General features: G+C 29.0%; 2 protein-coding genes across 4 annotated transcripts; both read left to right on the plus strand.

Annotated features, from left to right (window-relative positions):
* Window positions 1–3,670: 3,670 nt before the first annotated feature.
* On the plus strand, window positions 3,671–5,361 carry LOC112791573 (ras-related protein Rab2BV). Of its 3 annotated transcripts, none has more exons than XM_025834456.3 (3): window positions 3,671–3,801; window positions 3,927–4,157; window positions 4,722–5,361. In XM_025834456.3, exons 2-3 carry the CDS (start codon window positions 3,993–3,995, stop codon window positions 5,208–5,210), a joined length of 654 nt encoding a protein of 217 aa, XP_025690241.1. In that variant the 5' UTR covers window positions 3,671–3,801; window positions 3,927–3,992; the 3' UTR covers window positions 5,211–5,361. The 3 variants fall into 3 exon arrangements, with proteins under 3 accessions (XP_025690241.1, XP_025690243.1, XP_025690240.1); XM_025834458.3 differs by having other exon boundaries at window positions 3,704–3,889; window positions 3,953–4,157; XM_025834455.3 differs by having other exon boundaries at window positions 3,704–3,801; window positions 3,953–4,157.
* A 956-nt stretch (window positions 5,362–6,317) lies between these two features.
* Window positions 6,318–8,897, plus strand: LOC112791570 (protein NRT1/ PTR FAMILY 5.6). Its single transcript, XM_025834452.2, has 4 exons — window positions 6,318–6,588; window positions 6,697–6,914; window positions 7,080–7,621; window positions 7,931–8,897. Exons 1-4 carry the CDS (start codon window positions 6,453–6,455, stop codon window positions 8,775–8,777), a joined length of 1,743 nt encoding a protein of 580 aa, XP_025690237.1. The 5' UTR covers window positions 6,318–6,452; the 3' UTR covers window positions 8,778–8,897.
* The last annotated feature ends 4,137 nt before the right edge of the window (window positions 8,898–13,034 follow it).

Below are 13,034 nucleotides of genomic sequence, written 5' to 3' on the forward strand. Positions count from 1 at the left end.
ATCAAACTGTATTAGACCACCAAAAACAATAACAGAATTTCAGTACAAAATTCTTCTCACTCTTGTTAACATACCGTTCTCCATGCTTTGACAGAGACCATTCTGAAGTTCCATTAACATTATGGTGCATGGAACCACAAACGAAAACGGATTCGGGCACACAAATCTCACTCCCTTATGAGTATTCCGTATTATCTCACTGTTGCGATATACTATCAAATTTGCGGTACCCTCCATTACACTACCAACACTCAAAGACCACTCAAAGCACACTCTTTTTCGGAATGAAAATAGTACCGAGCTTTGCCTTATATAGAGGTTAGCATTCAACACACCCCCACGTGCTGCCAGCTTCAATGACCAGGCCTCGCCATGTGTCAGCACGCGCCCCACGTGCTGCCAGCTTCAGCCAACCAATCCTCGCCACGTGTCTTCCACGCTCCCTGCGTGATGTATGTAACACGCCCCTGTGTGTTAGACCTCTCATCTGACACGTCCATCAAAGTGTAAATACACTCCCTACACCTATTTCTAACCAAAACTCCACCCTTTACTCCATAACAAAATTATTGAGCCTTGTTATTGTTGTAAGTTTTGAATGACTTTTTTTACTTGTTTTAAATGTTTCTTTTTCTTAAGTTTCGGATGTACCTTTTTTATTTATATATTTGGATCTTTTTATATATCTTTTTATAATTTTATCTTTTGGATGATTTTTTTAATAGTTTTATATTTTTCTTTTCTTAGTTTAATTTTCAAATGTTCTTTTTTGAATAATTTTAAATAGTTTTGTTTTTGTTAAGTTTTATTAAAACAATTTTGGAGATCTCTTCTTTATTGAGTTTTGAATTTTTTCTGTTACATTTCAGATGTTTTTTTTATTTTGATCTTTTTTCACAATAATTTTAAATGTTTGTTTTTATTTGGTTTTATATGTTTTATTTTTAGATTTTGAATTTTTTTTCATTTGGTTTTGGTGTTTTTTATGATAACTTAAATTTATATTTTTTCCAAAAAAATTCAAAAAAAATTATATATGAATTTAAGTTTTTTTATTAGACTTCTTGGCTTTTATGGTCTATATACTAATTGACTGCAGTTATCTGTCATCCTAATTGATTATCTATTAAAATTATTATGAAAAATATTCACACCAAAATAAAGATGAAATTATTTGTTCAAAATTAATTATATTAGATGAATAAACTAACTACTTAATTAAATAAATTAGTTTAATATAATATTTTTAAATTTATATTATATAATATAATTATTTTAATTTTTTACACATTGTGCCAATCTTAGTCTAGACAGTAGGAAATTTGAAAGTGAAATATTCCACTCTTATTTAATACAGACTCGAGAACTTTGCAGGAAGTTACACTAATATATTATACAAGTGCTTTGCACATGCGTCCATTATTGAACTTGTTCCTCAATTTCACAGAAAAAATTGAAAAGGGAATCATTGTTTACCAAAGTTTTCATTTTTTGGAAGATAATTACCTGATCAAATTAGCTTTTCATGATAACTAAAGTATAATAAGTTTTTGTCAGATATATTAAGTATTTTAATTAAATATGTTAAATTATCTAAATAATTATTTTTATATAAAGATATTTTTAGTATTGGTTTAGATTGATTTTTTAAGTGAAAAAAGTACTTTTTTTAATAAAATATTTTTATTCAATTTAAAATCTATTTAAATACATTTTTAAAAAAAATATTTTTATTAAAAAAAAGAAATTATTTATTTTTATTTAAAACTAATAATATCTTACTTTAAAAAAATAAAAATAAAAGACATTTTTAATACTTAAATTTTTTTTAAAGTCTATTTAAACATAAAATAATTTTTGTTTATTAAAAAATTTTTTTTTTTTCAAAAACCAATCTAAACTAATCCTAAGTAATAGTATAAATTTATATTCAAACTAGCTTTGTGGAATTATTGCTTTGAAGTTCTTAGTCATGACTCATGAATAGCGTTTGTTTTCAGGTACTGAGACAGAGACGGAGAGACTGAGACTTAGTATCGTGTTTGTTAGTTCAGAGACTGGTACTAAAATTTCTGTCTCTGTCTCTAAAATTTCAGTATTTCAGTACCTCCAAAAAGTAAGGACACAGGAGACTGAAATTTTTAGAGATGGAGACTGAAACTTTAATAACATTTTATACCTAAAATACTTTCATTTCAATTAATTAATTCCAATTTTACCCTTTGTGCAAATTAAATTAGAGTTTCATTCTTGTTTCAATTCCTGTCTCCCATTTTGCACCAAACAGAATACTGAGATTTATTTCAATCCCTGTCTTAGTCTCAGTCTTTCAATTTCAGTCTTTCTGTCTCTGTCTCTCCACCAAACGCTACCTAAAAGAACCAGCCGGCAAGTCAATCAACGAGAGTTTCATTAATCAAACTTTTGGTCATCATACATTTTGTTCCAAAAAAAGGGAGTATCTTGGTTTAAAACGAAAATTATATTCCTTCCAATTTCGAACGATTGCCTCGTTGACTAAATTAACTACTCGTTAAGAAATTGACCTAGTGTTTGTATACCAAGTTACTTTGTATCAACTGTGCTAAATTCAAATGTGCCCTAATGTTTTCTTTTTCAAGGAATCAGCGAAGAAGTATTGTAAATTGTAACCGATCAGAACTATGCAGGCATAAATTATGAGCTTCTTGCGTGGTTGAATATTGTGTTTGAAAATGCAGAGGAAATATAATTCAAGTTCAACGCATATAAAAGTTTTCCAAACTAAGGACCATAGATCATACTTTGAGTCATCCAAGTGGCATTGTGTAACAAATTAAAGTGTGTACTAGTTTTAATCTGACTTTTAATATATTTTTATTTATCATTTATTTTCTCTAGAAAATAGAATAATATGACTCTAAGGTTTAATTTATACGATGATCTTTAAAATTTTATTAAATTTATAATTAATTTTTTATATTATTTTTAATTAGGTCTTTATAGTATTTTTAATTTTATAGTTAGATTTTTTTCGTATTAAAAATAGTAAAATTAACAGATTATCAAATATTTAATTAGGTTCTTAATTGTAAATATTTTCAATTTGTAAAAATATTTCGTTAACTATAATATCTTTTACACTTATAAAGACCTAATTATAAAATTAAAAATAATATAAAAATTTAATTATAACAAAAATATAAGAATCTAAATATAAATTTAATAAAAGTATGTAAACAATAGAATAATTAACCATAAGAATAATTACAAATATTCCATCTGCTTTTATACAACAAAATTAAATGGTAGAACACTGGAATTCACTTCAATTTTTAGTCTTTCATGAGGAAAGCGTGTATATCAGGATAAGTTTTGGAACATTTATTCCTTTGATTGAATGATTCAGATTCAAATAGAATGTTGTTTTGAAAATGAAATTAGCCGCAATTATTATTATTATTATTATTATTATTATTATTATTATTATTATTATTATTATTATTATTATTACTACAATACCGTTGATATTATTAAATAATAAAATGTTGTATAAGTAATTAAGTTTGTGTGGCAACCTGAATTATTAAGCACTCCGTTTAGGTAAAGTTAGTTACTCCCAAAGATATGAATGCAATCATTTTGTTATTCTCTTAAATTTCCAAATCAGATGTTTAGTGACAAATGATATGATATATATATAAAAATAATATAAATGGAATATAATGTTAGTTGAAGAGTTGAGGTGGAAATGCACGTTTGAGTGCTGAGAGTTTGAGGTTCCGTCCAAAGTGGCTTGTCATTCGTTTATTGGCACTCAATGTAGGCCTTTCAAAATGCATGCCGAATTTCTAATTTGAATTTTCAATCCATCTCCATCCCCATCCTATCCTTCTTCTTCAATTTTATGGTAATAATTAATTGGAAATGCATGCATATTTGTGCAGATCTATATGATGTGATCTGGATGCAGGTTTAGGGTGGTGGTTCAGGTCTTGGAAATTAGAGAAGGCATGGCATACAAAGTGGACCATGAATACGATTATCTCTTCAAGATCGTACTCATTGGTGACTCAGGTGTTGGTAAATCCAACATCCTCTCCAGGTTCACCCGCAACGAGTTCTGCTTGGAGTCCAAGTCCACCATTGGGGTTGAATTCGCTACCAGAACATTGCAGGTGCGTATTCTAATCTTCCTTTTTCTTCTTGTTTATGTCCAACATTTCCGTATTCTTCAATAGTTACTATCAATTCAATTTCAGAGTGCAAAACAACAAATCAATTATCTGAAATTGCCTTGCAATTTCATTTTAGATTTTTTTTTTGTTTTTTATGATTTTGTGAAAGAAAAAATCACATGAAACGAAAATAAAAAATGCTATCCGATCCATATACCAAAATCAACCACCAATGTATTTGTGTATAATACATGTGTGGTTTAATTTATTTTAATACATATTTTATATTGGTGACTGATTTTAGTGTAGATATAGTATAGTCGAACAAAAATATTTGGAACATAATATCAGCTCAAAGCAGCACAAAATTATCTTATTTTGCATTCTTTAATTACTGTTGGAATAATTGAGTAATATTAAGTTAAATAAGATCATTTCAGGATATTGTTTTCCTATCAATTTAAGCATGATGAAATAGGTATATAACAAGTTAGTTAGTAAAGAAGGTAGAAGAGTGAATAGTGTAGGTTGGAAATAAGGCATATATAACAACACAAAACACAGGTGGAAGGGAAGACAGTGAAGGCACAAATATGGGACACAGCAGGACAAGAGAGGTACAGAGCGATCACAAGTGCATACTATAGAGGTGCAGTTGGTGCATTGTTGGTGTATGACATAACAAAGAGGCAAACATTCGACAATGTGCAGAGGTGGCTAAGGGAGCTGAGGGACCATGCTGACTCCAACATCGTTATCATGATGGCCGGAAACAAGAACGACCTCAACCATCTCAGGGCAGTCTCCTCTGAAGATGCTCAGAACTTAGCTGAGCAGGAAGGCCTCGCCTTCCTCGAGACATCCGCCCTCGAGGCCTTCAACGTCGACAAGGCCTTCCAGACCATCTTGTTTGATATTTATCACATTATCAGCAAGAAGGCCTTGGCTGCACAGCAAGCAGCTTCTTCTACCATTCCTCAGGGCACTTCCATTAATGTTTCTGCTAACATGCCCGCTAATGCCCAAAACAAATCAACGTGTTGCTCCAATTAACATTCATTCCAAGCATGCTTTCTTGCTTTTCTTCTTTTTCCTTTTTTTTGTAACTGTAAAGAGTACTAATGAGAGACAATGAGAAATAGTTGCAATAGTAGTCTCTGTAACAAACACAGCTCAGAATGAATCGATATATTGTTTTTAACAATTTTGTATCCTCAGCTCTGCTATATTGTTTTCTAAAATGCATATTAATGCTCAAATTGTATGAATGCTCTTGTTTCTCTGCTTCAAATGACTGAAAACAATTTTAGTTTTGGAGTTGGGTACTGATAGTGTGATGTGAGGTAAAAGTATTTATTATCCAGAAGATGTTTATAGGCATCTACCTCAATCTAAGAGCATGGTTTATAAAGGAAACGCTTAAAATAGAGAATCCAGCTACAGCTTTATAAACCATGCCTTATTCACTTCTAGGATGTGATATTTTGGGTATGGCTGTGATAGCTTTGCAGCACCTTTTTTTTCCCTGCATAATAAATACCAGTTATTGGTTCAATGGTTCCCCTTTTTGGTATCTGTCCCAGCAAGATGATACCATGGTACGTACGATCATCTTATAACCTTCAAAAATGTGAAGGCTAGAACCATTGGCAAGCAAAGAGAACTTATGCTTTTCCATGACTTTTCATACATAAAATTCTCACCTTGTCTTGAAACATTTTAATTTAATTTGTAACTCGTGATTTTTTTATAATTAATGAAGTTTCTACTACCACTAGTATTTTTTGTTTTTTACATTATAGGTTATGATTTAATTGCTTGCATTTGTATTTTGACTTGCTGTGAGCTTTGAATGGTGTAGAGGCCCTATGTGCCTTAAATTTTGCTCCAATCAAGAGAATCTGATTCAATTTGAGGTGTGTACTTTTAATGGCAGCACAGTTTCATTCAATTCTGCATAGATCGATGGTCATTTGAATCACACCGATCGCCATTATTATTTGCTAGAATTGGATGAACATAAAGGCTAGAGTCATTTACAATCCAAGATTCAATGATCTTTTTTACATCAATCTCACAAATCACAACTAAATTATGGCAATATTCTTAAATCTAGATACTTGCTAACTTGGTTAATAGTTTCCTTCAATGCATGCATCTCAATGCCACTAATAAAGGCTACCAAGTACCAACCATAAAATGCGTGTTACTTTTTCGACTTTTGCCTTTTTCCTTGTCTATATAACATAGCTTCCTAGTGAGGCTCCTTCAATAATTCTACATCATCCATTAGAAATGGAGCAAGAATTGGAGAAGAGAAAGATAGAAGAAGAAGAAGAGAAATGGGTACTTGATGCTTCTAAGGATTACAAAGGGAGAGTTCCTCTCCGTGCCTCCACTGGTTCATGGAAAGCTTCTCTCTTTGTCCTCAGTAAGATATATAAACCTCTTCATATCAGTTTTCTCTATGCACTTTCTTTCTTTCTAGCATTTTTTTATGTTATTTCAAGTGTTAATATTGTGTTACAATTTGGAGCAGCAATTGAGTTTAGTGAACGGGTAAGCTTCCTTGGGATAGCCATTAACCTAATCTCCTATCTGACTAAAGTGATACATGAAGATCTCAACACAGCAGCAAAAAATGTAAACTATTGGACAGGAACAACAACCCTCATACCTCTTATAGGTGGATTTCTTGCAGATGCATACACTGGCCGCTTTCTTATGATCCTGCTTTCTTCCCTTGTATACATCATGGTATATCTTTAGTGTCTTATCCATTTAGTATGCACCATACTATATTTATTATTACACCACAAGATTCAAGGATCCTGTCTTGAAAAATCTTCTTTTACTATCAAGATTTTCCCAAGAAATGATACTTTCTCAAATGGGTTCTCTCATTTATTGTTGTCAAAGCAGGGTTTAAGCCTGTTGACTATGTCTCAGTTCATACCAAGTCTAAAGCCATGCAACATCAATCTATGTCACCAGCCTAGGAAGCTCCATATAGTAGTTTTCTTCCTTGCCTTGTACTCTATCTCCTTGGGAACTGGAGGATACAAGCCATGCTTGCAAAGCTTTGGAGCTGATCAATATGATGACGACAACACCCAAGAGAGGAAGAAAAAGATGTCTTTCTTCAACTGGTGGAACTTTTCATTGTGCTTTGCATTGCTGCTTGGTTCAACATTGGTTGTTTATGTTCAAGATGACTTTGGCTGGGGAACTGCAAGTCTTGCCATCACTGTATTTATGACACTCACTGTTATAACTTTCTATGTGGGGAAGCCATTTTACAGGTATAGGAGACCAGAAGGGAACCCTTTAACCCCGGTTTTTCAGGTGCTAATTGCGGCCATAAGGAAGAGGAAACTGTCCCATCCTTCAAGTCCTTCCATGTTGTATCAAGTCTCAAAGTCAGAGTCCCATGGAAGGCTTCTAAGCCATACCAGCAGGCTCAGGTATCAAAATGCATCTTGCACTTTCAATGCTTACAACTCAATGGAATGCACTCTCTCTATTCTCTTCTCTTTTATCTATCTATTATTGTTATTTTTCTATATATCTTTGTATCGAGATACATTGATTCAATCATGTAGACAGAAATATAGATTTTTTTTTTCTGCTCCAAACACTTACCAAACTCGGTCTAACATAACAGAGAAAGCACATGCTTTTTGAATGAATGTTAATTTACCATGAAGATTAGACCATTACCTATTGTATTAACTGGAATATAAGTACTCAAATTTAATTAATTCAATGAATAGGTTTCTTGACAAGGCTGCAATAATCGAAGACAAAAATGTTGAGGAGAATGAGAATCCATGGAGATTAGCAACAGTGACAAGAGTGGAAGAGACAAAGCTGCTTCTCAATGTTATCCCCATTTGGGTAACTTCACTAATAGTTGGAATCTGTGTAGCACAATCCACAACACTCTTTGTGAAACAAGCAGCTGCTATGAACTTAAAGATAAGCAACAACAGTTTCAATGTCCCACCAGCTTCCATTACCTCTTTTGCAGCCATAGGAACCTTAATAGTTGTCCCTATCTATGACAAGATTATTGTTCCAATTCTGAGGAAAGTCACTGGCAATGAAAGAGGCATCAGCATCCTTCAGAGGATGGGAATTGGCTTAACATTCATAGTCATAGTCATGGTTGTTGCAGCATTAGTAGAATCAAAGAGACTAAGAATGGATGCAACAGAGAAAAAAACCATGAGTGTTGTGTGGTTGATACCACAATACTTGTTAATTGGATTTGGAGATTCATTTTCCTTAGTTGCTTTGCAAGAGTATTTCTATGACCAAGTTCCTGATTCAATGAGGAGTCTTGGAATGGCTTTGTATCTTAGTGTTATTGGTGTTGGAAACTTCTTGAGCAGCTTTCTAATCATAATTGTGGATCATGTCACTGGCAAAAATGGAAAGGCTTGGATTGGGAAGGACATAAATTCAAGTCATTTGGACAGGTTTTATTGGCTTCTGGCAGTGATTAGTGCTTTGAATTTGTGTGTGTATGTCTTTTTGGCAAAAAGGTACACTTATAAAACTGTTCAAAGGAGAACATTGGAAAATGATGACGTGGATATCAATATCATCATGCCATGATTCATTACATAACATACCAACTTCATGTCATCTCTTATGTTATGTTGTATTTTCACTTGAACCATATCTTGAATATATATTATTGTGTCTACTTTATTTAAATGCAGATTATTATTATTATATATTATCCATATCCACAAACAACATATAATATGATTAAGATTGTTCAATTATGTGATACCGATTTAGATATAACTGACGAGGAAGATCTCTGACATGATGGACAAGCTAAGGTGATGATTAAACTCCACTACTATTTTTCCTAGGGCTTTGAATATAATATAGCATGCATGCCATCTTAAAAGTACGTAATACTACTTTTACTATTTTCTTAACTACTAACAATTTAAAATTATATATATATATATATATATATATATATATATATATATATATATATATATATATATATATATATATAAAATAAATCTTCTTATCAGAAAATACTTCATACTCATCATTGGTTAGATTCTTTTATAGTCTCATCATATTCTTGGTTAGAATCAATTTTCACAAGCTATGATACATTCTAGTGAAGTCTTAACTCTTAAAGGCTATTTGTATTTTACATATATAAGCAAAAATAATATAGTGTAGACTGTAAATAAAAAATAAACAAAAATACTTGGGAACGTTTTGGGGTTTAAAACATGACGAATTGTTTTTTTCCCCCCCTCTTTAAATAGATCATTTTCCTAGCTGAAACTATATATAATGAAATATTTTAAAATTAATTGTTTTCATATGTTAATTACAATTAGCGTCTATTTAAAAAAAAAACTCAGATTAACTTTATTACCTTAAATGAAAAAAAGATGAGAAGAAAAATTATGAGAAAAAGAACAAGATTAAGAATATAAAAGTTTAGCCAATGAAAACGGTGAAGACGAGACGCGTTGGATTTTGCTGAATAATTTAAAACTTTTTTTTTTCCATGCATTTAAATTTCAGCAGAATTAGGTTCTTGACAAACGTAAAGTTTAGCAGTGAAGATGAATAGCTATTAAATTTTTCCCCTCCATATATATTCTTTACTTCTTCGCAACTTGCAAAAGAGAAAAGCTTGCATATATTATGTCCTCCCTTCAATTCCTCGTTTTCCACGATCAAAATAATACTCTTATTATTAGTTCCAAGATGCGTTATTATATTCTTTTATAAAGCTGGTTCCATCTTTTATTAACTAGAATAAGATCCGTACAATGTACAGATGGTAAATTAATAATAGTATATAATAAATATTAAAAATTACTATATTTTATAAAATTAAATTAAATATGTGTAAATTAAAGTTAAATTTAAAAGGTGTTTTATTTAAAATAATTTGTAGTATAAAAAAGTTGGCTATTAGAGTTGTACAAAATGACATTTTTATTTGGTAGGTTAATTTTTATATTTATTTTAGTTGATGGATTTAGTCTTTTTATGTGCTGCTCGTCCTTCTTTTTCTTTACTGGTTATTGTTAAAATGGTTGCTTTCTTCTTTCTGTCGAAGTTCTTGTGAAGGCATGTTCTTCTATTATGTTGTTTGTTCTATCTTTGCATGTATGTTTTTCTTCTAAAAATGTGTCTTGAATTTGTATAATTCTCTTTCTTTTTAATCTCTTTGATATAGTTTTCCAATGACATCTACAATAAAAAGAACAAAAATGTGTAGATTTTTTTGAATAAGTTATTTTTAATAAAAATAATTGAAATAGTATAAAATGAAATTACCTGTTAGTATTTTTTTGACCCACTCTGTCAGATAATGCATGTCTCAAGTGATGCAAATTCAAAATAATTTTAAAAAATGTTCAAAATTTGATCTTTAATTTCTTTCACAACAATTGTGAGTAAAAAGTTTGCTTTCATTATACCTTTAATTGGCCTGTACAAATCATTTGTATCTTCTATTTTTAAATTTTTTATAGTATAGATTTTTCTTTCTCTACAGTGTTAGTAAATCATAGTTCATAATTAGTTAAAAAAGAATAATGAATAGCATATTAAAAGAAGTATAATTTTAACGATATTAAAATACAATTATATATAAAGTATTGTAAAATAATATAAAAAGTAAAAATAATTAAAGTATTTTTTTGTAAATTCAATTTAAAAATATAATAAATATGTTTAATTTGTTTTGTACTCTTTCATCTAATATAATCATTTCTAAGCAAAGAGATTCTTCTTTATTTGTGGGTGTTAATGTTTCCCATAGATGAACTACGCAAACTTTGATAAATAAATTGTCTTTTTGTTTGGTGATATTGTCCGAAGAATGATGTTCTATTGAGTAAGTTTGAGATGTTGTGTAGTTCGAAAATAAAGTTTTTGTGCTAAATTTGATGTCATTTGAAGGAATAGTGATAAGAGACTTATATAAGTAGTTCAAATAGTATGAAATTTGAATATTTGTAACGTAAAATTTATTATGATCAATAATATTATTGTTACATTTGTAATGTGAATATTTGTTATATTTAATGAGTTATTTATAAAAATTAATAATTAATTATTAGAGTTATAAATTTATTGTATTGTTTATAACGGTGAGATATAATAAATATATGAATATAGATTCAATGTCTTTCTTTGTAGATTATAAATTTAATTACAAATTTTTGTGTGTATATATATATATATATTTATTAATTTGAAAATAATAATTGATTTAGTAAAAATTAAGTAGTTGATTTTAATATTTTGTCAAGTAAATGATGTTGCTGACATGACATTAATAAAAAAAAAATGTTTTAAAAATAATATAAATAAACTTATATATTTAATTTTATATATATATTAAGAATGGATAGATGAATTATTCGTATCTGCATATCATAACTTATAACCTTCGTATATAATTAAGTTCGATACTTTACTATTAACATTCAAACATATCTTCTTATAATTAATATAATGATGATTTATATATATATGCAAAGTTCAATAATCTTACATGATTAATGATAATGATAGAATAATTTGACTTGGGTGGGTACTATGTGCTTTAAATGACTTAGAGACCCTAAATTGTACAAGTGCAGAAGTGCTTTAAATTTTATCTCAAGAATCTGATTCAATTTGGAGGAAGGACATGCGTGCATTTATGATATTATTGAGGAATCTCTAATCTCTAATATAGAACACAAAAGCTTTCTTGGTGAGAAATTAACCATTAATAACCCTACTTCTAATATTATCAGGAAGCTAAGACAATACTGATTAGACAATTGTTATTAAAAAGGCCTTTAGATTATAGGTACTGTAGAAAAAAATAAATGAAAAGAAAACATCTATTCAAATATTATTTTTCTTTGCACTAATATATAATACTTGAAGGTAAAGTATTATTCTTTTAAATTTTGTGAAAGACTTGAGAACTGAGAGAGAATGTTATTTAATCGGTATAAATCAAATTTAAATAAACTACTTAAAAAGGGTACTAAATGAGTTAAATGTATCAATTATATAAATATCAGTGAAAATAATCTTAAATTATAATTTTTCATGTGATTATCATCACTTAATTAAACGATCACTTAAAAATTTTTGCTTTTGGAAATATACTACGTTCTAGATGTTCAATCCTATCATGAAGAGAAGGAAATATATTACTAAGTTTCGTATTACTTGGACTAAATTTTAAAATTAAATTAGATTTACTGAATTTATTTAAAATTTTTATTATTAAGTTTTCTTTTTTATTGTCAAGTTAATAGCCTTTCTTTATATGACTTTCTTTGTATTTGTTAGAAAGATAAGAGAGAATAATAGAAAAAAGATTTGTATGTATTTAAATGATGTGTAATGATCTAATCTATAAAAGTATTTTATAAATATTAAGAGAATCGAAATAATAAAAACTTAATATTTTATAATAAATATATAACTAAATATGCTAAATCTAATTAAATGCTAATTAATTTTAATCTATTTTAATGATACTACCTTTTAATTCAATAAAGTAGTCAAAAGAGGGAGATAAATATTTGAATACTTATATTAGGCATATATTAAAATTAGCTATTAAAATTAATTATCAGGATAAAATATATATTAAAAATAAATTAAATTATATATATTTTTATATATTAAATATATATTTATATATAAATACATAATAACTGATTTTATTAATAGCTAATTTTAATATACAAATAAAATTTTTGATATTAACATGTTGAACAAGAATAATGACAGTTAGACAAAATGAGATGGTAGCTAGTGACCACTTATAGTAGTTAATGCTACAATTAATTTTTTTCCGTGGTG

Source organism: Arachis hypogaea, chromosome 3 (genome assembly GCF_003086295.3).
Source record: "Arachis hypogaea cultivar Tifrunner chromosome 3, arahy.Tifrunner.gnm2.J5K5, whole genome shotgun sequence".
In the NCBI taxonomy this organism is placed as follows: domain Eukaryota; kingdom Viridiplantae; phylum Streptophyta; class Magnoliopsida; order Fabales; family Fabaceae; genus Arachis; species Arachis hypogaea.

Coding starts and splice junctions, on each gene's coding strand:
- LOC112791573 (XM_025834455.3), top strand. Junction 4,158..4,721: donor TCGCTACCAGAACATTGCAG/GTGCGTATTCTA, acceptor CACAAAACACAG/GTGGAAGGGAAGACAGTGAA.
- LOC112791570 (XM_025834452.2), top strand. CDS start 6,453: ATGGAGCAAGAATTGGAGAAGAGAAAGATAGAAGAAGAAGAAGAGAAA. Junction 6,589..6,696: donor AGCTTCTCTCTTTGTCCTCA/GTAAGATATATA, acceptor AATTTGGAGCAG/CAATTGAGTTTAGTGAACGG. Junction 6,915..7,079: donor CTTCCCTTGTATACATCATG/GTATATCTTTAG, acceptor TTGTCAAAGCAG/GGTTTAAGCCTGTTGACTAT.